This window comes from Lissotriton helveticus, chromosome 1_2, assembly GCF_964261635.1.
Source record: "Lissotriton helveticus chromosome 1_2, aLisHel1.1, whole genome shotgun sequence".
Lineage (NCBI taxonomy): Eukaryota > Metazoa > Chordata > Amphibia > Caudata > Salamandridae > Lissotriton > Lissotriton helveticus.
This window is the reverse complement of record NC_136058.1, coordinates 455,092,686-455,118,350: the sequence shown is the minus strand read 5'-3', so window position 1 is coordinate 455,118,350 and position 25,665 is coordinate 455,092,686. Positions and strand designations below refer to the sequence as shown.

Sequence of the window (25,665 nt, the reverse complement as noted above, 5' to 3'; positions counted from 1 at the left end):
ACCAGTCTACAACGATGTAGCCTCAGACTAAGCTACTGAAACAAAGAAAAATCAAAAAGCAACTGAAAATCCAGAAGCAATTCCAACAATTGACAGAACTGCATCTGGCTACTTCATCAATTTCGATGACTTTTCTTAAGATCCAAGCGAGCCTGAAGAAATGCCAGCAACAAAAACTTTTAAAGATAAAGTAACTGAACTCTTTCATCAACTCAAAGAAACCTATCTGATTTCTCCATGGATTGAATTTTGGATTGTGTTAGGTGTACTTTTCCTCCTGCTTTGGCTCATCATGGTTCTTTGTTTGGGAAAATTCATTGAAGGGAAATACAGTACAATGGACACAGCAAGTCAGAACATCAACTTGGTCCTAAAGCCTCACAAGTCATCTCACATCGAGAAAAGAGAACTATCATCAGTGAACGTCACAGCCAATCCAATACCCGGCGGGGTAGCATGGGACAGAACGGATTTTGACATTTTTGGCCCGATTGAGCTCTTGAAATATCCACACGAGTTTAAGGTTTCATTAAGTGACTTTGTAAAACCAAGTACTTTCTCTGATGATTGGGACTTTGAAAATATAAATAATATGATGTCAGATTTAGTAATGTCAGCAAAATTTACAGAACATGATTACTTACAGGGTTCATCAAATTATGAAGAAATGTACTGTTACAATCACTTCGGCCATCACTATTTGCATAAAACTGCACAGCCTAGAAATGTTTTTAATTACAACTAATGGGAACATTGTGCAACTCCGCCTAAAAGCAGCTCAAAACCATTCTATGAGAAATTCCCATACTTCTCAGGGTTTAACACAAGTGATGCAGAAACGTTTTATTTTAAAATGTTAAATAAGACAGGAATGAAAACAATGCTGACAAATACTAAATTGATCTATTCTTAAACATTTTATGAAAAAATGATTACATTTGGTTTTGAATTCTGGAAAAACGATCTGGGGTACAAAAGAATGGCAGGTCCAAGGTCTAGAAGCATTATTTAGAGCCTGCATGATCCCAGAACAATTAATATTCTTGAATGACACCATTCAACAGACTACCTGTCTTGGCCTAGCCAAAATTAAGGACTTAAACAAACCGTCTATTCCAAAGCCCATACCTGATAGTAATAGCACTACGGATATGGAGATAGACGTATCCCATATTTTATACCAAAACAGAACACTTCCTGATTGGAAAAAATGGTTGATCTGGCCCACAGACACAAATAACTGTCAAGATAGATTCCTGAACAAAATACAGGGGTTCAAAATGACCAGGCCAGACCCAAGATACTCCCAGAGACAACATCCAGGGATAGTTACAACATACAGTGTAGGGAAATTATGCCTCGAAAGGCTACAGAAATCCACACTGGCTGAAATTAAGCAACACTTGACTTTACTTAAAGACGGTGCTGACTTGCGTGATTTCATTCTGGGACCACGCAAACAGCGTCAAAAACGTTTAATAGCGGCCGGTATATACGCTGCGTACAACGAAGCTTGGAAAGTAATGCAAATTGAAACAGCAGAAAAAATATGAGAAATTGATCGTATTAATTTTGAAAAATCACTTTCTGTTGTGGACAATGGGTTAACGACTCTGTCCTCCAGAATATATTCACTGGACAGTATTGTATCATCTGCTATTGATATAATAGAGCAGGACTTACTAATGTTACAACATGGTCAGCCCCAATTATGTTCTATTGTACAGCTTGGCTGGACGTTGCAAAATCTGCGTTCAGGCTACGTGCCATGGCGTTTAATCAACGTAACGTCATTATTTTCTAACTTTAACCTTACTGATAAACAAATCAGTTTGGCACAAAAAGGAGCAGACTATACAATTCTGAGCATTGAAAAACTTGAGAGATTACCATTGACAATGTCAGAGAGACCTGTCATTGAATGGATAATACACGGAATAATCACAATTCCGATAACAACTTTCCAATTTAAATACTGCCAAGAATATATACCAGCAGGCCAGTATGAAAGGTTGGGTAAAGGGTACATCAAGTCAACATGGAAACTACCTTATACACACATATGTTACAGTGAGAAGAAAAAGAATGTATTTCTTAGTGGTAAAAATTGTAAACGATCACTAAGCGGTACACTCCTGTGTCAAGGCATTAACTTGCATGGGGCCTGTGAGGGGTCTTCAAATAACCTTTCATGTCCCCTGTACGGCACTCCTGCAACACAGATATAGCCATTCTTTAGACAACTCTCTAATGGGAGCTACATTCTGATAAAAGACCACAGCTGTTGTGGCATGGTGCCAGGGAAAGCCTATCTTGTCAGCGTTAGTTCCATGGTCACTTGCTGTATGCAAGTATTGTATCCAAACAGCACACTAGATATGGAGGCAGCAATATGGCCTCGTTTGAATATCTCTTCTATTAGAATTGATACTTTAAGCAGAATGAAGTCTATTCTTTTACAGACGACTGTGCCTTTGACCTCGTCCAAAGAAACGTATGATCTGCAAGTTGCAAGGACAACGGCAGAGATACATACCCTTTTATCAACAAATTGCCCCGTGCATTTCGCAGAAATGCTACGCCAAATCCTAAATATGTCAGATACCAGTGGCATCGCACATGTATTTAAGACAATTTTTTCGGGACTGTTAACACCCTTCGAAACAGTTCTGGGCATTTTTCCCAATTTTGTCTATTCTGTATTTGGCGGCCTACCTCTACTTTTGGGACTCGTAGCAGGGATTTTATTTTTGATTCTTCTGCTCCGATATGGCAAGCCACACAGCAGACAAGACTCCAGCAATGATGGAAGAAACGATCCTAGCACTACGCTACCGGGACCGCATAACTAAAGTCCTCGGATTAGCCTGGCTAAGAGATCTGAATATGAACTGGTTTCTTTCATTCAGACCTATCTGGCAGAATTGCATCTTACCTGTGCTTCGATGTATGCTATGTGGAGAAGAATGCGTGTTGGACATCTGTCTTACACTACCATCAGCAGTACCAATGGATACAGATACTTTGCTAGGTCCTGTAACGGCTCATGCATCGTGTTGTCCCCAGCGGCTACCTATTCTGATGACGGCATTCGTTGAGACTTCACCACTACGAGTATGTGGCAGTGGAGTACGAGATGAGAGCAGCATCACCCAGGTACAACCTTCAGTGAGCATTGCTGATCCTGACATTGACGATAGCAATCATTCTCACAACTGCACTGTTGCGGCATTTTCGAACTTGGTCGAACTTTCACCTGATGCTGTAGACCATTTTTTTGCGAGTCTGTCTGAAATGATGTTCTCCCCTGAACAGAAAGAATAATTTTTAAGCAATAAGCACACAGCGTTCCCTGAACTTTAAATTCGGCCTTCAGCTTTGATAAACAAAAGCTACTGAAAACATTTGGAATTATTTTTCCCCTGAAAACGAATTTTTTTTTTTTTCACTTCCAAAATATTTACCTTTCTCCGGCACAGAGTGCTCTGCTTAAAGTAGAACTATTCTTAGAGAACAGAGCTTCTATTTTAGGGACTCTAGAGACAATATTTTACCTCAGCCTCTAGCACATGTACCACATTTGTATTATTATGTGATGGAATGGTCTCGACCTTCTCTTCTGTATTAAGAGCCATTTCATGTGTACATTTTTCGCAATTCATTCAGCTGATATATATATGTTTTTTTTAACTGAATGATACCACTGCTTGAAAAGCGTACAGTACCAATACTCATTTTCGTGTATTTACCATATACCATTTCAAATGCGAATTATGTATTTTGGGGTGGGTTGGAAAAAACATGCACCATTATATGTTTACTATTGCTTAGTTTTAAGTAATGAGGGACATTAGATCGTGGAGTGGGTGTTGTAATTCTATCTAGGACCCTAATTCGATATTCCTGATTTATGCCCTTATGTGGTTATAATAAATAATATCCTTATAAAGGCATAAGAATCATATCCATATTTAGTCGTAGCCCATGCAGTCCAAATTAAGCAAGGCTACTTCCCCAGGCTCCTAGAGAGTACAACGAGTTCTCTAAACAAACCAAACCTCCAGCAACCTGGGAATTCCCCATGCTTTTGTTTTGATTTGTCCTAGAACTCCTGTGAGCACTGTAAGAACGGCCAGTTCTTAGTGACATCTTTATTGACGTCTTATGTCCAACCTTACGTCAAACCCGGCACCTTTCAGGTATAAATATACCAAAGTTGCCTTAAGCAAACACACGGTGGTTTGGAGCAGAGCGGTTATCTACTTGCCCGAGAGCCCAGCTGATGCGAGAGCCCACGGACGCCGCCCCTCCCTTTTGACGCACTGAGAGAGACGCTGTCTTTTCTCCTGCCGAGAAATCCAGCTCCGGTGTTCTCAGCCGCCCTCGCGGGTTGCTGGGATATCGAGTCCTGAGAGAGAGATACCAGACCTCCTGCTTTCTATTACCCAGGTACGAAGCTGACTAAACCCTTAAGGAGAATTATTGATTCAGATTCTTGGCAAAACCAACTTAACTTAAACTGCTACTTACTTACTCCTTCCCACGTATTAGGCTTAGGTCAGGTACACCGGGGTAGGCGTATTTAGAAGCACCAGTTGAGTTTGTTAGTCAATGTATATATGTATGTATATATTTTATCTATTTTAAAGTATCATATGGCTAAGAAACCATATCAATGCTTTTACAGTATTATTTCATAATACTCCTTTTTTACTGTACGCACTTTACTTTACTATAAATATTGCAATTGTGGCAATTCATTTCTCTTGCATGAGAAAGAAGACTGCTCAATAAATAACACCTTTTATTGAAAACGCCCGTCTCTCTTTTCTCTGCACTCTGGTGAAACTAAGTACGTACATTTGATTGAGTAAAATAGCTGTCTATTGTTTTCACACGACTCTAGAGATACACTCTTAATATGAGGGAGCAAAGTTGTCATGTTTTATGGTTGTCAGAAACTATTCCCTTCTTGTCTAATCAGGAAAGTTAACTCCTTACTGAACATTCGAGAAAGTTTCTAGTGACCTCTGAGCTAGCTGGCAAAACTAATTAAGTCTAATATAGTCAGTAGAGACCTAGTCGACCTCAGTCCTACGTCTACACTGCTGTTTATATTATTCCAATGCGCAGAGCCTATTGGGAATATAGGAACTACACTACACTACTAGGTTAGGTATGTGTGATAAAATATGATTAGGACCTTTCTAAAAATTTGCCCTAGTTTGCACATTGCCTGCTCAGGTGTTTACAATAATTATGATCAGTCTAATAGAGGAGTTTTAGACAAATATTGTACATTAATAATCATATAACTGTTAAATACCAACTATCTTATGTGCAGAGTGATTTGAGGTACAAGGACGGGGCTCCATTTATGATCACCTTCAGATCGGAGATTCGTCGACAGGTTTGTCCGATCCCTGAAACCCCTCGTCTAACACAGCATAACTCCCTAGAAATGGAGGGAGACGCCGGACACTTCTCCATTTTTCTGAAAAGGCACATTTCCTAAAGGGGAATCTACTAGGTGTGACACCATTATTATTGCAGTCAATAGGGCAATACACCATTTTTGAAATGTAATCATTTTTATATTTTTTTATACTTTATTGTAATGTGAAATGCTGTGAAATGTCTGTTTTTTAACTGTAGTATATTTTTTATGCCTTCATTGTGTTGGCGAAATAAAGTTGTCCTGACTGACTGAAATAGCCCAATTCATGAGCTAGATCATTTGTAGCATGGACAGGACAATCCTCTAGTAGTTTCATGAAAACGTATAAATACTGCCTTTATCGCATGCTCGCCACAAATCAGACATTGACGGTAGCGCGAACGACGGGCAGTGTTCGTCGCACATATTCCTTATTTCCAACACGGTTTGAGCTTTCTGTTACATTATGCGAGTGCTTTCTGTGCCGCATCAGTGGCTTTAGACTCTGGAAAGACTTAGCACACAAAAATAGGCACAACTGGAACAGTCTATGAAAACATATTTGTATTGTGTCAAACACGCTCTAAAGCAGTGGCGGGCTTGGTACACTTGAAATGAGGCGAGTACTCCCCACGTTCAGGAAGAGGCTGGCCTCTGCTGATGAATCTACCTTTTTAACACTCTCTGACGCCATCATCTCTGGGACACACAAGAGACACGAAAAATACTCTGCATTGAATGTGGATGGAGGTTGACTGAATAATGAAAGTGAAGACTTTGGGAATTAATATCAGTTATGGCCCTAACACATTCTATCATTAATTCAGGACTGCCTCTTATGGCATCCAAGATACTCCTGCTCCTTGAAGGTGTGATAATGCCAGTGTAAGATGAGATGGGAGTGTAATAGGAGTGTAAGATACGATCTGAGTGTAATAGGAGTGTAAAATAAGATCTGAGTGTAATAGGAGTGTAAGATGAGACAGGAGAGTAGGATGAGAGTTACAAGGGCCAAACCTCAATCAGCGACCATCCACTATGGGAAGAGATTCAGGTGAACCAGCATTGCGTGGATTGGACATGACGTAAGGTATCAATATCCTACAACAGGATTTTAATGAATGGAAAACATTGGTGGTTAACTGAGAGAGGTTTAGGAAAAACCTTCAGCACATTGGCCAGTCCTGCAGCAACAGTCCAGTGTCCAGCCCTTCAGAAAAGCCCCGATTTGACCAACTGCCACAGCACACTACGTGGCCCCTACTTTTGCTCTAATTGATATATCCTTTTGTAATTCACTCTTCAATAGATCTGCAATATATTTCAGTTTGTAAATTGACACCCCATGTTTCTATGCAGGCTGGGTTGACTGCAGCAGCTTCACTCTGCGGTTCGGAGAGGGAGCCGAGGCTGAGGACAAGGCTGATTTACCCGCTGGACGATGGTTAGGGGGATTGGGTGGAGGTGTGGGTATGAAAACCAGCCCCAGGTTTTCGGATGCACGTGTGGCACTTTGCAGTCCCTGGACACCACCAACAGGTGCTAACAGACTTGAGCTAGCTGGCATGACATGGGAGAGCCTGGCTTTCAGGAAAGGAGTTGAGGACACGGTAAGAACTCCCAACTGGCCAGCAGGGACTTGCGCCATGCAGTGCTCTACACTCGGAGGGACCACGGAGTCCACCTTTGAGATGCTGGAAGAGCGATGGACTTTGTTTCCAGTCTGTTGGTGAGCTCGGTCAGATGTGGCCACCTCTGGTCTTCTCATCTTCGCAGTTCCCGGAGCCGTTATCTTGGGATTCGTCACTCGTGACACGTCTCCAGATTCTCGTGTGGTTATCGGAGTCCTTGCAGAGATGCTCAATCTGCGAAATGTCTCACTGTTTGTCCTTGCACCCCGTGGGCATGGAGGAGTTCTGCTGTCGAATGAAGAAACAGCAGATGATGTTGTTGAGGGCCTTGGACACGTGGCCGTCTTTGCCGGTATTCTTCCTGATGAGTCCAGTGGCCTATAAATAAATAAATAAAGAGGTGGTGAATTGCCGTGTAGTAACATTGTATGGAAGTGCCCCACAGTCAAATTCCAACAAAGGCCCTTTCTCAGGTTTATGATTTTTTGTAGGATGTGCAGGAATCATCCATTCATTCATGCTTTTATTCAGCACAAAATAAAACAACAAGTCTCTTATGGCAAAGCCCTCAATTTCTGCGGGCAGCAAACGTCATAAACCTGGACACTTTTACACAGTAACATGATAATAGGGAAGGGCACCACAGAATGACCGCATCAGTTCTTTGTTTTTGGAGACACCTTGGTAGAAGGAATGTTTTCACAATTCGAAGACTTGCTGTAGGATTATATGTGAGTACAAGGGGAGTTAGAAGGGGAAGAAAAATATGTGTAGGAGGAGATGGAAGAGATTTGAGAAGACCAGGGATTGACAAGGTAACAGCCGACTTATTTGGTGGGTCTTTTTATCTCGAATAAACATTATCTCTTCTGAAACACCTCTATTTCATACTGACTCATGCTGGTGATTGGGAGCTCTGTGAGGCTGTTGTCCCTCCACACAGGTATCCTGTACTTTTGAAGGAACAAAATACTTCCCAATATAAACAATTCTCCATTAATGGACATTAAATAAATCCATAAACATCACAATATCTATGGACACATACGAGAACACATCTTTTTGTAAATCTCTCCAATAATAATCAAGCAATGTTTACGGAAAGACATTTTTTTCAGCAAAATGAAAACTTAAAAAAAGGCTTAAAAATATAAAAGAGGCTGATTTACAGTTCATGAAGCTAATTGAGGTGCACCAGGTAAAAGAATTCCAATCAGATGTCTTTGTCAAAAGTTCTTTATTTTTCAAAATTAATTTCTATGTGTTTCGATCCACAGCACACTTGGAACTTCATCAGGTCTTAAATGTCTTGATACGATCAAAGATATTTCCGAATTCATGCGACACAAAGGCTCCAGCTCAGATTTGTTGGAGATAGAAACATTACCAAGGGCATCAGGGTGCCCACGTTAAATACCTTGCTAAGTAAGATCACAGTATGTGTTATGCGGTCGGACACATAATGTCATGTTTGCGCTGCTGGTGGGCAGACGGCTCGATGGACCTGGGACAGTCGTTGTATGTACATCAGAGTACCTGCCCTTTTTTGGGAGGCGGGTCTGATGTACTTTTTTCTGTGCGGGACCTCCAGAAAAAGCCTGGTGGTCTTGGAGAATAAAAAGAAACCGGTTCTCACACCCTGGGAGAGAACTCACTATTTTTGGGTTTTAAAAAAACAATTTCCCTCTTTGAAAGTTTGTTTTAGTTCAACTAAAAAGTTTCCTGAGCAGCTGCATGAAAAATGGTGCTGACTCAGCAAACATTCAATGTGTTCACGCCCCTCTGAAGGCACAGAGATCTCTGCCAGGGATCTCTAAACGTCGTAGGCTGTAGTCTGCCAGGGAAGTGCATTACATTCCTTCTGTACCCTGACAGAAAAGAGCACAGTCTGCCAGGGTGTAAATGACCAACCGAGAGTGCAGCTCGGTCATGGACAGTTCCGGACTTAAGCCTTCTGCAGCCTAGGAATGCCATTAAGAGAGGTCTATGCTGCTGCTTTCTACACTTAAACTCTAAGGTATTTGAATTCTTTCAGTGAACTTTATTCTTTCCACACATTACTGGAAGGCATAGAGGCGGTCGAACAAGGAGGAACTCCTTCTGCGCAGGTACACTTGATGGTAATGAATAACCAATCAGGTACATCGGTCATTTGGATCAAAAATATTTTCTTAACCCAAAAGAGAGAAAAAATGGTCGGTCAATGGGCGAAAGACTTCGAGAAAAGTACTCCAGCACTACAGCCATTATCCAATGTACAACGGGTTACATCAGAAGTGAGTCAGAGACAGAAGGAAAACCTGGACCACCACAGGGTGAGCGAGAAGTGAGGCAAGAGAAAGAAGAGAAGTCTAGACCAAACCAAAGGAAAAGTTGTAAGACTAGAGAAAAGAAGGCAAGCCTGCAACACCCCACAGATTAAACAGAAACTGAGGCCAAGCAAAGAAGCGTGGTGTAGACCACCCCATGAATGTTTTTGATAAACAATTTTATTGGGTATGTAGACAATTAATGAAACAAGGCGATATGAATCAAACAAGATAAGCACCAATCACGTCAGCCATCAGTGCAGGCATGCATATACGCTGTTCCATATAGCTTAGTGGTTCTCTCAAAATGTGTCCGTAGTGTTAGCGGCATTTACCCCAGACCATGGCATGTTTCTGGGGACAGCCCCTAGATGTATAGAGGGGCTCCTCAAGTTTGGCACAGCAGACCATTCCGGCACGCCACGTGGGCAGGGTGGTGGGTCTCCAGCTGCGGGCAGTGCCCCTATTGGCCATGATGGTGGACTTCCTCATCACGCAATGATCTCCTCGGCTGTCTCTCACCTCATCAAGAACTCCAAGCAACGCCTCTTCCGGTGAGAGATTGATGGGGGCTCCCTGCACCAGGGTGAGGGCGATCAATATGCAGGGTTAGGAGGCAATGGGTGGCATTACCAGACCACATGGTAAAAGTCCATGTCGAGCCGTGGACAGCGGGGACATTCAGGGCTGCCCTGCATACCATGGTCATAGTGAGGTGTGGTAGGTGATAATTACGTAGTTTAGCTGCATGAGCCTGAGTCTGGGTGAAATCAGGGAGGGAGTCCCACCAGCTGGTCCAGGCTGCGGTACGAGAGTTAAGCTTGATAGGCCTTGTCCTCCAATCCCTCCTCAGTCATTAATAACTAGAAGGCGTGCCACTCTAGAATAGAGCTGAAGGTGTGCCCCTCTAGAATAGAGCTGAAGGCATGCCACTCTAGAATAGAGCTGAAGGTGTCCCTCTAGAATAGAGCTGAAGGGGTGCCCCTCTAGAATAGAGCTGAAGGTGCAACACTCTAGAATAGAGCTGAAGGTGCAACACTCTAGAATAGAGCTGAAGGTGTGCCACTCTAGAATAGAGCTGAAGGTGTGCCCCTCTAGAATAGAGCTGAAGGTGTGCCCCTCTAGAATAGAGCTGAAGGCGTGCCACTCTAGAATAGAGCTGAAGGTGTCCCTCTAGAATAGAGCTGAAGGTGTCCCTCTAGAATAGAGCTGAAGGTGTGCCACTCTAGAATAGAGCTGAAGGTGTGCCCCTCTAGAATAGAGCTGAAGGTGTCCCTCTAGAATAGAGCTGAAGGTGTGCCACTCTAGAATAGAGCTGAAGGTGTCCCTCTAGAAGAGAGCTGAAGGTGTGCCACTCTAGAATAGAGCTGAAGGTGTGCCACTCTAGAATAGAGCTGACGGTGTGCCCCTCTAGAATAGAGCTGACGGTGTGCCCCTCTAGAATAGAGCCGACGGTGTGCCCCTCTAGAATAGAGCTGAAGGCGTGCCCCTCTAGAATAGAGCTGAAGGGGTGCCACTCTTGAATAGAGCTGAAGGGGTGCCCCTCTAGAATAGAGCTGAAGGTGTGCCACTCTTGAATAGAGCTGAAGGTGTGCCACTCTAGAATAGAGCTGAAGGGGTGCCCCCTCTAGAATAGAGCTGAAGGGGTGCCCCTCTAGAATAGAGCTGAAGGTGTGCCACTCTTGAATAGAGCTGAAGGTGTGCCACTCTAGAATAGAGCTGAAGGTGTGCCCCCTCTAGAATAGAGCTGAAGGTGTGCCCCCTCTAGAATAGAGCTGAAGGTGTGTCCCTCTAGAATAGAGCTGAAGGCGCGCCACTCTAGAATAGAGCTGAAGGTGTGCCCCTCTAGAATAGAGCTGAAGGCGTGCTCCTCTAGAATAGAGCTGAAGGCGTGCCCCTCTAGAATAGAGCTGAAGGTGTTCCCCTTTAGAATAGAGCTGAAGGCACGCCACTCTAGAATAGAGCTGAAGGCGTGCCACTCTAGAATAGAGCTGAAGGTGTGCCCCTCTAGAATAGAGCTGAAGGTGTGCCACTCTAGAATAGAGCTGAAGGTGTGCCACTCTAGAATAGAGCTGAAGGTGTGCCACTCTAGAATAGAGCTGAAGGTGTGCCACTCTAGAATAGAGCTGAAGGTGTGCCACTTTAGAATAGAGCTGAAGGTATGCCACTCTAGAATAGAGCTGAAGGTATGCCACTCTAGAATAGAGCTGAAGGTGTCCCTCTAGAATAGAGCTGAAGGTGTCCCTCTAGAATAGAGCTGAAGGTGTAGCACTCTAGAATAGAGCTGAAGGTGTGCCCCTCTAGAATAGAGCTGAAGGTGTGCCCCTCTAGAATAGAGCTGAAGGTGTGCCCCTCTAAAATAGAGCTGAAGGTATGCCACTCTAGAATAGAGCTGAAGGTATGCCACTCTAGAATAGAGCTGAAGGTGTGCCACTCTAGAATAGAGCTGAAGGTATGCCACTCTAGAATAGAGCTGAAGGTATGCCCCTCTAGAATAGAGCTGAAGGTGTGCCACTCTAGAATAGAGCTGAAGGTATGCCACTCTAGAATAGAGCTGAAGGTATGCCCCTCTAGAATAGAGCTGAAGGTGTGCCACTCTAGAATAGAGCTGAAGGTGTAGCACTCTAGAATAGAGCTGAAGGTATGCCACTCTAGAATAGAGCTGAAGGTGTGCCACTCTAGAATAGAGCTGAAGGTGTGCCACTCTAGAATAGAGCTGAAGGTATGCCACTCTAGAATAGAGCTGAAGGTGTGCCCCTCGAGAATAGAGCTGAAGGTGTGCCACTCTAGAATAGAGCTGAAGGTGTGCCCCTCTAGAATAGAGCTGAAGGTATGCCACTCTAGAATAGAGCTGAAGGTATGCCCCTCTAGAATAGAGCTGAAGGTGTGCCACTCTAGAATAGAGCTGAAGGTGTAGCACTCTAGAATAGAGCTGAAGGTATGCCACTCTAGAATAGAGCTGAAGGTGTGCCACTCTAGAATAGAGCTGAAGGTGTGCCACTCTAGAATAGAGCTGAAGGTATGCCACTCTAGAATAGAGCTGAAGGTGTGCCCCTCGAGAATAGAGCTGAAGGTGTGCCACTCTAGAATAGAGCTGAAGGTGTGCCCCTCTAGAATAGAGCTGAAGGTGTAGCACTCTAGAATAGAGCTGAAGGTGTGCCCCTCTAGAATAGAGCTGAAGGTGTGCCCCTCTAAAATAGAGCTGAAGGTATGCCACTCTAGAATAGAGCTGAAGGTGTGCCACTCTAGAATAGAGCTGAAGGTGTGCCACTCTAGAATAGAGCTGAAGGTATGCCACTTTAGAATAGAGCTGAAGGTGTGCTCCTCTAGAATAGAGCTGAAGGTGTGCCCCTCTAGAATAGAGCTGAAGGTGTGCCCCTCTAGAATAGAGCTGAAGGTGTGCCACTCTAGAATAGAGCTGAAGGTGTGCCACTCTAGAATAGAGCTGAAGGTGTGCCCCTCTAGAATAGAGCTGAAGGTATGCCACTCTAGAATAGAGCTGAAGGTGTGCCCCTCTAGAATAGAGCTGAAGGTGTAGCACTCTAGAATAGAGCTGAAGGTGTGCCACTCTAGAATAGAGCTGAAGGTGTGCCACTCTAGAATAGAGCTGAAGGTGTGCCCCTCTAGAATAGAGCTGAAGGTGTAGCACTCTAGAATAGAGCTGAAGGTGTGCCACTCTAGAATAGAGCTGAAGGTGTGCCACTCTAGAATAGAGCTGAAGATATGCCACTCTAGAATAGAGCTGAAGGTGTCCCTCTAGAACAGAGCTGAAGGTGTGTCCCTCTAGAACAGAGCTGAAGGTGTGCCACTCTAGAATAGAGCTGAAGGTGTGCCACTCTTGAATAGAGCTGAAGGTGTGCCACTCTTGAATAGAGCTGAAGGTGTGCCACTCTAGAATAGAGCTGAAGATATGCCACTCTAGAATAGAGCTGAAGGTGTCCCTCTAGAACAGAGCTGAAGGTGTGTCCCTCTAGAACAGAGCTGAAGGTGTGCCACTCTAGAATAGAGCTGTAGGTGTGCCACTCTAGAATAGAGCTGAAGGTGTGCCACTCTAGAATAGAGCTGAAGGTGTGCCACTCTAGAATAGAGCTGAAGGTGTGCCCCTCTAGAATAGATCTGAAGGTGTGCCACTCTTGAATAGAGCTGAAGGTGTGCCACTCTAGAATAGAGCTGAAGGTGTGCCACTCTAGAATAGAGCTGAAGGTGTGCCACTCTAGAATAGAGCTGAAGGTGTGCCACTCTATAATAGAGCTGAAGGTGTGCCCCTCTAGAATAGAGCTGAAGGCGTGCCACTCTAGAATAGAGCTGAAGGCGTGCCCCTCTAGAATAGAGCTGAAGGTGTGCCCCCTCTAGAATAGAGCTGAAGGTGTGCCACTCTAGAATAGAGCTGAAGGTGTGCCACTCTAGAATAGAGCTGAAGGTGTGCCCCTCTAGAATAGATCTGAAGGTGTGCCACTCTTGAATAGAGCTGAAGGTGTGCCACTCTAGAATAGAGCTGAAGGTGTGCCACTCTAGAATAGAGCTGAAGGTGTGCCACTCTAGAATAGAGCTGAAGGTGTGCCACTCTATAATAGAGCTGAAGGTGTGCCACTCTATAATAGAGCTGAAGGTGTGCCACTCTAGAACAGAGCTGAAGGTGTGCCACTCTAGAACAGAGCTGAAGGTGTGCCAGGCCCAGACCCCTATCGAAGACCAACTTTCTATATTTCTCCAGCACGGCCTGTTTGAACCATAAGAAGGAGAAGATCATTGATAACAGCTCACGAAACCAACTTCTCACATTAAGGAGAGGGAAGTTTTGAAGAGCGTATAGGTAACCGGGCAGAATCATCCATTTAAATGGGGCCATTTTCCCCAACTCCTGTAGCGGCACTGAAGCCGGCATTGTAGGTCCACTTTCGCGGTCCTCATAAGTGGAGTTAGATTAAGGTTCCAGGTAAGTTTGGGGTCTCTGGATATATGGATTCCTAGGTATTTAAAACTTGTAAGTTGAATGGGTATAGGAGTTTACCATGTCACGGTCAAGATCTCTCCTTCCAGGGGTCCCAGAAACTATTTGCTCCTATTGACCCAGAGGCCCAAAGCCTCCTTATACAAGTCTAGGATTTCAGTACATTGTGGATCAGAGTACCGCGGGTGCTAGAGGAAAAGGAGTATGGCTTCTGCATTAAAGGAGGTTTGGTCTTTGGTACGGGGCATCGCACCAGCCGGGCCAGGGGTTCAAACCACCCCAAGATTTAAGCTACAAGTGAGGCTTGTGAAGGAGGGGAAGCCTAGACCACCCTAAGGTTATTGTTATATTGCTCACTAGGCCAGTGGTATCAGCGTGCAGGACATTTAAATATCTAAAGAAGAGTATTTTACAAGAAACAGGTTAAAATATCAAAGCAAATTCTAATAACAGAGTAAACTTTAAATATTTAAAAGAGGACGAAAGGTGAGAGACTAATTTGAGAAACTGAAGTGAGAATAGAATTAATTAAAGAGAAAGAAAGCTAGGAAAGAGATTGCAGCTAGGGAAGGGAAGACAGAGAAACTTCAACCACCCCCAAGGTTAATGACCATAAATAAAGATCCCATGATTGAGTGGCGAAGGCTAAGTTTCAGGCACGTCCAACCGTGAGGCATCGACACTGTCTAGGTATCTTGAAAGTCGAGGCTGTGCAATAGGGAAAAACAGGAAACACATTGATACATCTTCAAAAAGCCCATTCTGTGAAAACCACTATGGGCCGCCACCTCGTTTAAAGGGATAATCGAGCACATTCAGGGCTGCAAGTTCAACCTGAGGAGTGACCATGGCCAAGGATGGAGGATCTCTGCAACGACTGAAGAGTGAGTGAGCTGCAAAGGACAGAAATCAAACGTAGGACCTGACTCTCGCTCAGGTGGATGCTGGATTTCATGCTGACTTAAGCTTCAAACAGAAATCCACCCCCAACACACTTGATCCACATCAACACCTCATGGTTGATCTGCAATTAATACAGGACGACCTTCAATGCTGTTCACTTCGATGGATCGCCAAGGTTTACGGATCAAAATGATTTACCTTGAACTCTGCTCCAAGGGCTTCTGGGATAACGTCTTACTAGTCTGGAAATCGCTGGGCTTGGATTGGCCAAGCTGTAGGTCCCGTTCAAGAGCTCTTCGCTCCTCTTTCAGCTCTGCAAAGGAAGAGGCCAAGAGTGAGGTTAGGGCATGAGAGGGGGTGGGTAAGGGATTCAGAAAGTGTGAGGCGACCGTAGGAAAGTAAAGAAGAACACATGGGAACTCCAAGAGCAGGAAGAGTAGAATGTAGGTATGTGCAGGGGATGAGGCTGGATATCCATGGGTGAGATGCAAGGAAGTGCAGAGTAGCGTGTGGGAATACCTTGAGTAAGAAGAGTGTGGATGCAAAACGTAGGATGTGGAAACCTCGCGAGAATAATTAGAGTACAATGTAAGAAAGTGCAGAGTAGCGTGTGGGAATACCTTGAGTAAGAGGAGTGTGGATGCAAAACGTTGGATGTGGAAACCTCGCGAGTACGATTAGAGTACAATGTAAGAAAGTGCAGAGAAGGGTGTGGAAGCCTCATGAGTAAGAGGAGTGTGGATGCAAAACGTAGGATGTGGAAACCTCGCGAGTACGATTAGAGTACAATGTAAGAAAGTGCAGAGTAGGGTGTGGAAGCCTCATGAGTAAGAGGAGTGTGGATGCAAAACGTAGGATGTGGAAACCTCGCGAGTATAATTAGAGTACAATGTAAGAAAGTGCACAGTAGCGTGTGGGAGTACCTTGAGTAAGAGGAGTGTGGATGCAAAACGTTAGATGTGGAAACCTCGCGAGTACGATTAGAGTACAATGTAAGAAAGTGCAGAGTAGGGTGTGGAAGCCTCATGAGTAAGAGGAGTGTGGATGCAAAACGTAGGATGTGGAAACCTCGCGGGTATGATTAGAGTACAATGTAAGAAAGTGCAGAGAAGGGTGTGGAAGCCTCATGAGTAAGAGGAGTGTGGATGCAAAACGTAGGATGTGGAAACCTCGCGAGTATAGAGTACAATGTAAGAAAGTGCACAGTAGCGTGTGGGAGTACCTTGAGTAAGAGGAGTGTGGATGCAAAACGTAGGATGTGGAAACCTCACGAGTACGATTAGAGTACAATGTAAGAAAGTGCAAAGTAGAGCGTGGGAGCCTCATGAGTAAGAGGAGTGTGGATACAAAACGTAGGATGTGGAAACCTCGCGAGTACGATTAGAGTACAATGTAAGAAAGTGCAAAGTAGAGTGTGGGAGCCTCATGAGTAAGAGGAGTGTGGATGCAAAACGTAGGATGTGGAAACCTCGCGAGTACGATTAGAGTACAATGTAAGAAAGTGCAAAGTAGAGTGTGGGAGCCTCATGAGTAAGAGGAGTGTGGATGCAAAACGTAGGATGTGGAAACCTCGCGAGTATAATTAGAGTACAATGTAAGAAAGTGCACAGTAGCGTGTGGGAGTACCTTGAGTAAGAGGAGTGTGGATGCAAAACGTAGGATGTGGAAACCTCGCGAGTATAGAGTACAATGTAAGAAAGTGCACAGTAGCGTGTGGGAGTACCTTGAGTAAGAGGAGTGTGGATGCAAAACGTAGGATGTGGAAACCTCACGAGTACGATTAGAGTACAATGTAAGAAAGTGCAAAGTAGAGTGTGGGAGCCTCATGAGTAAGAGGAGTGTGGATGCAAAACGTAGGATGTGGAAACCTCGCGAGTATAATTAGAGTACAATGTAAGAAAGTGCACAGTAGCGTGTGGGAGTACCTTGAGTAAGAGGAGTGTGGATGCAAAACGTAGGATGTGGAAACCTCGCGAGTATAGAGTACAATGTAAGAAAGTGCACAGTAGCGTGTGGGAGTACCTTGAGTAAGAGGAGTGTGGATGCAAAACGTAGGATGTGGAAACCTCACGAGTACGATTAGAGTACAATGTAAGAAAGTGCAAAGTAGAGTGTGGGAGCCTCATGAGTAAGAGGAGTGTGGATGCAAAACGTAGGATGTGGAAACCTCACGAGTACGATTAGAGTACAATGTAAGAAAGTGCAAAGTAGAGCGTGGGAGCCTCATGAGTAAGAGGAGTGTGGATACAAAACGTAGGATGTGGAAACCTCGCGAGTACGATTAGAGTACAATGTAAGAAAGTGCAAAGTAGAGTGTGGGAGCCTCATGAGTAAGAGGAGTGTGGATGCAAAACGTAGGATGTGGAAACCTCGCGAGTACGATTAGAGTACAATGTAAGAAAGTGCAAAGTAGAGTGTGGGAGCCTCATGAGTAAGAGGAGTGTGGATGCAAAACGTAGGATGTGGAAACCTCGCGAGTATAATTAGAGTACAATGTAAGAAAGTGCACAGTAGCGTGTGGGAGTACCTTGAGTAAGAGGAGTGTGGATGCAAAACGTAGGATGTGGAAACCTCACGAGTACGATTAGAGTACAATGTAAGAAAGTGCAAAGTAGAGCGTGGGAGCCTCATGAGTAAGAGGAGTGTGGATGCAAAACGTAGGATGTGGAAACCTCGCGAGTACGATTAGAGTACAATGTAAGAAAGTGCAAAGTAGAGTGTGGGAGCCTCATGAGTAAGAGGAGTGTGGATGCAAAACGTAGGATGTGGAAACCTCGCGAGTACGATTAGAGTACAATGTAAGAAAGTGCAAAGTAGAGTGTGGAAGCCTCATGAGTAAGAGGAGTGTGGATGCAAAACGTAGGATGTGGAAACCTCACGAGTACGATTAGAGTACAATGTAAGAAAGTGCAAAGTAGGGTGTGGGAGTACCTTGAGTAAGAGGAGTGTGGATGCAAAACGTAGGATGTGGAAACCTCGCGAGTACGATTAGAGTACAATGTAAGAAAGTGCAGAGTAGGGTGTGGAAGCCTCATGAGTAAGAGGAGTGTGGATGCAAAACGTAGGATGTGGAAACCTCGCGAGTACGATTAGAGTACAATGTAAGAAAGTGCAGAGTAGGGTGTGGAAGCCTCATGAGTAAGAGGAGTGTGGATGCAAAACGTAGGATGTGGAAACCTCGCGAGTATGATTAGAGTACAATGTAAGAAAGTGCAGAGTAGGGTGTGGAAGCCTCATGAGTAAGAGGAGTGTGGATGCAAAATGTAGGATGTGGAAACCTCGCGAGTATGATTAGAGTACAATGTAAGAAAGTGCAGAGTAGGGTGTGGAAGCCTCATGAGTAAGATTGGCAGTGCTTAATGTGAGCCGAGGGGTTCCAGTGCTCAGCACCGGCACTTAATTCTCAACACCAACACTAAAGACAGTCTACAACATAGTGGCACAGTTTGTAAAATTTTATGATAAGCACAACAACAGTGTTTAATAATTCAATGTACTTTAAAAATTAATCAGGCATTTTTATAGCTTCGGAGCCTAAAATAGTCTAAATTGTCACACCTTTAGAAATAAAATGGTTAGTAGTCATGTTGGTTCTGTCTGCTTTTAGAACTTTCGAGCCCCCAATGGTAGGATGTTCTAAAGTAAAAAGGAAGGCACAGAAAGACAAACATTGGAAGATCTACACCAGCCAATGAATGGTACGACTCCAATGTCTCCAGTTATTTCTAAAGACAGTGGTCCCTAGACAAGGATTAACAAGAGAAAACAATAAATATAGACCCAACCAGTACTATATGTTACAGCTGTCCAGCCGGACAGGTGTTTTTAATATATAGTTGCTTAAATATACACAACATTCAGCGGCAGCCTCAACATCCCAATGGCGTAAAATAAATTGGAAAACATCAAGGATTCTAGAGGGCACCGAGTTCCCATGAGGGTTTTCTAATCACCTACTCCAGTTTAAACATGTATGCAATACGCGGTCGGTTTTATCTACTTGTAGAGCGAGTTGGGGTGATTGAAGCAGACATAAGACAGAAAGGATGCAGGTTACAGAGAACCGCGTTTCTTCTGACAGCGTACAGTAAATGCATAATGATGGAGATGTTTTCAGGCCTGGCTCAAGGGAGGGATTTAGATCACCAGGAGACATTCCATTCAACGGGAAGGAGGTCATTTATTGATTTATTTTATCCTACATTGTATTTAGAACAAAGCAGGCCTCAGAGGGGCTTATCAGTGAAGTGAGCAAAGGAGGGGTTCTGGTCATATTAGAGAGAAGTGTTCTATATCGATCCGAGTCTAAAGATTAGCGAGAAGAACATTCTTCGGACGAACTGAAGACATTTCCAAATCCCACAGTATCCCCTGATTTACTTGCACCAAGGCACAGCACTTCCTCAAGCTCGCCACTCACCTGCGAGTGTGGGCTCTGGTGTTGGGGCTATGACTTCAGCAGCAAAACAGTGCTCGTCCTCGAGGCAGCTCTGCGGAGACAAAGAAAGAGTTCACTCGGAAAACTGCTGCTCTCGACCGTAAATAAGAAAGAAACGGTTACTTACTTGTAGTCCTAGTTCTGCATCGTAGTGGTCTTCATTGGAATCTTAAATGTTAGAATAATGCCCGCTGCACGAGGGGGACGTAACATGTTTTTCCACAATTTAATCCGTGCCCAGTGTAGAATGACACCACCTACATAGCCTATACAGGCCACATTCCACCAGATTTATATTTCAGAAGATATATTCGAGAGCTAAAGTAAGGTCCCTGGCCGTGCAGTGCACAAGGGACTGCGTATGAATCAAGATAGAGTGAAAAACTCCATCCTTCATAGTACCAAGGACAATAGTGAAAGCTGCAGAATAAGTCTGCTAGAATCAATGGCCGGTTGAGCCGAACCATCAGTCTAAATGATATATTTGTACTGATCAAGAGGAAGAACAGAAAAGGGAGAGGGTGAACCTGTTCATACTGAAGAAAAACTTGCATTTGCAAAGAAGTGTCAAAAACAAAGCTGACATCAGCCGACGTCAAAGACAAAGCCTATTGAACCCAACGAGGATGCAGAGCGTTAGAATTAGGAACACTAGCTTTCGTGACCGCCTCTGAGGGAGTGATTTTAGAATAGCCATTTGCACGGCAGTTAAAAAAAATTCAGTTGAAGAAAAACATAATTCTGCAGGAGTATACAGATGTGATTTATAAGCAATTGGAACAGTGTGACCCTCATCATATGTCACATAAGTGAAGCTGGGAAGGTAAGTCCTGCCAAAATTTTAAAAACCAAGCAGAGACTGCAATTTAAGGGTAGACTGAGGTTGCAATTGAGCAGACTTCTACAAAAACGGGGGGGAGGGGGAATCCCCAACCCTCATTCGTCAGGATCAATATCATTCAAAAGCAACACTATACGTGCTGCAAAAACCCCAGGGCTATTCTTATACCCCATGGGTAGTCTCGTGTATCGCCTCTGGGAGCCGTGGGCGCTGGACACTGAAAAATCAATTTAAAATACCTAGTGTAGTTTTGAACTTTTTACGCACAATACTGTTGATCAAAGCTGTACTATGTGTGTTTTGTACTGCACAAGTAAGAGTATGACTATTCAAATCTCTATAATCCAAAACTATGTGGTAAGAACTATCAGGTTCCAAAATTGTAAAGAGAGGATTATTCATGGCAGAGACACAAGGTTCAATTACTGCATGGTATTCCAAATGGGTAAGAATCTCTTTTATGGACGCCTTAGTGTCACGTTTAATTGGATATTTAGGCTGCATCTGAAAAGTAGAAGGTGTGAGACCAACATGTGAAGGAGAATCCTTATCCCAACCAGCTTGGTTTCGGTATAAGCCAGGGGCAAAAAGAAAGAGCCCACTCAGAGGCATAAGTATGCTAGTCTCATCAGGGAGGAATTGCAAAAAGGAAGGTATAATCACATCCTCGCCCCGAGGACAAGCTAGAACAAACGGAGGAGGCCAAACGACCTCTGCAAGCAAAATATCACAAGAAGACATCACAAATAGCATTTATGGTGCGTCTAATGTCACCTTCAATCTGAATGTCTACTTGGTAAAGCCTATCAAAATAGAGCTAAGTGGGTGGTCGTGGTTTCAACAGTTACAAAGATGTCAGTTGCTTTCGACTCCAGAAACTGGCAGAGTGTCTGTGCACTACGTTAACGTCCGCCAAGCTGTCAAGGAGAGTCACTGCACAACTCCTGTCCAGGAGGAGGGTTCTCACGGTCTGCGGCATATTTCCCTGTTAAAGCGGGAACTTTCTTCTTCTGCAATGGGGCTCTAGATGGAGGTGATTCCTTGGTCTTAACTTTCACGTCAAAAGAGCGCTGCGGTCCTACTTGGGTTGTGCGAACTCTGCGATCTTGCCATCCTCTGCGGTCATACTGTTGATCAGACGATTACTGAAATGAACGAGGAGAATAAGGATCAGGAACCTGAAACCTCTCAGAATTTTTGATTTTAGCGCGATCACGTAAATCACATCTACGTTCAGAAGCGTCCGGGGGTGGTGACCCACCCCGAGACCTAGACTTCTGCTACTGCTTAGACTTGTCCCACGTCTTTTTAGGAAAGACAAGACGACTTTCCTTTTTGGGAGGGGGCATACCCTGAGAGTGAGTCGATGGCCTGACCCCCAAGTTATTACGACCTAAGGATGTAATAACATCGGCAATAATAATTGGCAGCTCACTTTCACAGTCAACGTCCACCACAGCCGAAAGGTGTTGACGAAGCATTAAGGATGCTGCTTCACCTTTAATATTAGAAAGAATCTGTTGGACTTGGCCGTTTTCCCTGAAATTTTTCACTTTTTGCCCCCCTAAGTCAGGATGTCCCCCCATCGTAATGAAGTTGTATAGGCCCTATGTAGTAGAGATGCCCTGTGTAATGTTAAAATCAATGTTAAGGTGCAGGTGCTCTCTTCCCCTAAGATGGCTGCCACTGACCCCTGCTACTGCAGCGCGGTCTTGGGAGACGCACTCTAGTAGCCAGGAGCTGACTGGAACCCTTAAACAATGTTGCGATACCAGCCTGCCAGCCTGCCCATAGCTAGAATGAGGGAAGCTCCTGGAACCTTCCAGAACAGGGGAGGTGACGCCAACTGCCACTGCCAACTGCCAACTGATGCTATAAAAGGAAAGGGAGGGAAACTTTATAGTCAGTTGGGGCATCACTGACCTGGGGAACCTACGCAGGAGACTTAGGCGGTAGGGCCTAGACAGGGACCTATACCACTGGGGGTGACAGGGTTTAGGCGCTGCCCACCAAGCTGAGTGAGGAACACTTAACTAGACCACTGATCTGGCCCGGCGGAAGGGGAACCCAGGGACCACCTGAAGTGACCTGCTGAGGAAAGCCTTCAACTCACACCCCCCCCCCCTTCCTGAAGAAACCAAGAAACTGCAACCAAAGGGTGCCAGAACCAACAAGTGCCAAGACGAAGCTTACTGGTGCTAACCAGGACTACTGGGGAACCAACCAGGTACTGGACCGTGCTGCCCCTGCGTCCCCTGCCTTTGCCTGGGCCTGTGCTGTCCTACTGAGCCCCCCTCTGACTGAACTGCTGTCCTGTCTGATCTAACCTGGCTACCCCACCTAGCTCCCTGAGCTGTCTGTACTGCCTGAGGCTCAGCGCTGTAATCGCCTGCAGGAGCACTACCCTCTTCATAGCGCTGGGTCCCTGTATTGAACTGTCGCTTTCAAATGGCCTGTCCTGTCTGATTGCCCTTCACGCGCTCTCTTTTAAGCCCTTAGAGAAGCGCTGGCCACCCAGAGACTGCAAAGCCCTCTCAGGCTCTGATTCACCGCAAGCGCTTTCTGTCTCTCAGGCGCTGTACCTGCCAGCGCTGCGGTCCCGTGAGTCCTCAGGGCTTCCCCTGTCAACGCCGCAGCCCGGCGATCCCTCCTCAGGGCCAGCGCCAGCGACTTTGCCCCGTGGCGGCCCTCGGTGCCAGGAGAGGGCCGCCGGAATTCCTGACGGGCCGCGCTAGGCCCGATTAGGCCTGAAGCCTGCCTCACCCTTGTCACGTGGTGGGGGAAAAGCTGACACGTCACTGGACACGCCCCCGCTTGGCGCCACGCAGCGATTGGCTGACGCTGCCTGTGCCCGCCTTTCTCATTCGCTGATTGGTCCCCGGGCCGCTCACGTCACCGCGAGCCCGGGAACTGGGGAATCCTCACGCCAGAGGGCTCGGGAAGTTCGAGAGCCCTCCCTCCCTGCCAGAAGAGGAACTGAACGGCCTTGGGGCCGGAGGGAGGCCCGTGAAGAACGCTGGAGTAGCGTGGGCCTCCTCTGGCTGATCATCGCGCCCCCGCGACTGAGGTCTACGCAAGGGCCCCGAGCGGGCCGAAGATAAAGAGGTAAACTCCCGGGGAGGCCCGGAGAATGCCCCCTCCCCGCGGAGACTGTCATTGACTTCCGTTGTGCAGCAGGCCTTCTTATTGAACTGGGCTGGAGCCTGATACTAACAGTAGAGCCCCCAGGGAGAATTTTATGACTGGCTAATTAAACGAATGATCCCTGGCTGGTTGGAGGGAAAGAATGGTAATGGCTATTGGGTCCTGTTCCGCTGGAGTGTGGAATTCTCCTCGTACACTGGTCAATATGGCCTAATGCACTGATGCCTTTCGGATGAAATGCTGAGTAACTTTTACAAGAAGGGCGTTTCCGATGGTTTACAAGGGAATGTGTTAATAGTTGCCCTGACCCACGGAAAGGTTTTATCTCTGTTGTTTAACTGATCTTCACTCAATGAAATGGGTATTGAAACTTAATGCAATGTTATTTAAATGTCTTCCTAAAGAATTCCTCACAGGTGCTGACTAGGATTTGTGCTTCTAAGGAAAAGTAATAAGTTATTTCTACTGCAGATTCTAATTGCCTTGATTTAGATCAAACGTAATAATTTGAATCAACAATATTGGTGTGGTCTCAGTCTTTGCGTGTACTTATTGTCTCAGTGGATGCGTGTGCTGTGTAGTCACTTAACACCTAAGCTTTCGGATGCCTACCTGCTCGTGCCAGGCTACCCCCGGGGACCTGGTGAACCCAGATCCTACAGAATCATTTCAGAGACCACAGGAAAAACACGGAGTAGTTTAATCCTCAAATCTAGGGCAGGACCTGCCCCATGTTTGTTCAGTACCGGTTTGAGAATGTTCGTTAGAGCATTTATCAAGGTGGTGCAATAATAAAGTGTATACACTGAGGCAAACCCCATCCCCCAGGAGTTGCAGTCAGCCAAGGGGGGGGGGGGGGATCAGACCACTAGGCAAGCACATATTAAGGATCCTATGTTTTTCAACAGGACCCATGAGAGGGAAAACTGCATCAAGCTGATCAATTTTCTGAGCAATCCAAAACATAAATTCCTCACGATTCTGAGGACGTATGCCCATCACTGAATTAATAACAGCGGGACCAATAAGACCTCCACCATGCGCAGCCTACACTGGAGGTCCAGCCCCAGGGTTTGGATTCATTATTAAGAAGATTAATTGGGAGTCCATGATAAAGTTAAGACAACCTTAAATTAACATTTAATTTTTTTTGTTGATCGAGTCAAAAAGGGCAAATTAACTTCGGAAACGCATTATCTGGTAGAGACATGATTTAGCTGCAGATTCCTTACCTTTGAATTTCCCAGGTTTCAAGACTGGATTTGGAAGATTTTTCTTCCGGCAATTCCCTTGCACTCCGGTATATGGCGTCGGTCTGCTCCACGTCACATCATCCACATCAGAAGTGACAGCCGCATCACCTATCGCCACCTCGACACGTTGACGTAAGTTACTTTTCATGACTTTCCACTCCAGAAATGTAGAGCCATGAAGAGTACTGACATTAGTGTGTTTGAAAAAACAGGTCCTGATAAGGGGTCAGCCTTGACCTTAGAAACCTTTCTGCAGTGCGGGGAGGTTGGGTGGATCGGTAAGGAATCTGCAGCTAGATCATGTTTCTAAAAGATAAGGAGTTATCGAAGGCAAGTAACTTGTCCATCTGATAGAGAACTCAAGCCGCAGATTCCTTACCTTTGAATAGATACCCAAGCAATTTCATCCCCGGTGGAGGGCTGCAGACAAATTCTAAACAAGGAACCCTGTAGGACCGATAGAGCGAAGTGCACGTCGCTGCGGACCTGACTGTCCAGAGAGTAGTGTTTGGTGAACGTATGCAGAGACGCCCACAGGGCTGCCTGGCAGATATCCAGTTCTGGGACTCCACGTGCTAGTGCAATGGTCGCAGTTTTAGCTCTGGAGGGATGAGCTCGTAAGTCTTCAGGACGCGGCTTCTTCCTCAAAGCATAGCAGATCTTGATGCAGAGGCCGATTCATCAAGGGATGGTCTGTTTCTGCACCGCCTGACCTTTCTTCGCACCAACACAGTCCACGAAGAGTTGGTCGTCCACCT

General features: G+C 45.2%; 1 protein-coding gene across 1 annotated transcript in view; it reads right to left on the bottom strand.

The window, feature by feature from the left end:
• Positions 1 to 817: 817 nt before the first annotated feature.
• Positions 818 to 25,665, bottom strand: part of CCDC24 (coiled-coil domain containing 24) — a 208,084-nt gene continuing 183,236 nt past the window's right edge. Inside the window, exons 6-8 of the mRNA XM_078673382.1 lie at positions 19,652 to 19,721; positions 15,430 to 15,544; positions 818 to 7,446 (exon numbers count right to left, since the gene is read on the bottom strand). Coding sequence (XP_078529508.1) covers positions 6,789 to 7,446; positions 15,430 to 15,544; positions 19,652 to 19,721 — 843 coding nt within the window. The 3' untranslated portion in view covers positions 818 to 6,788. The remainder of the gene's footprint in view (positions 7,447 to 15,429; positions 15,545 to 19,651; positions 19,722 to 25,665) is intronic.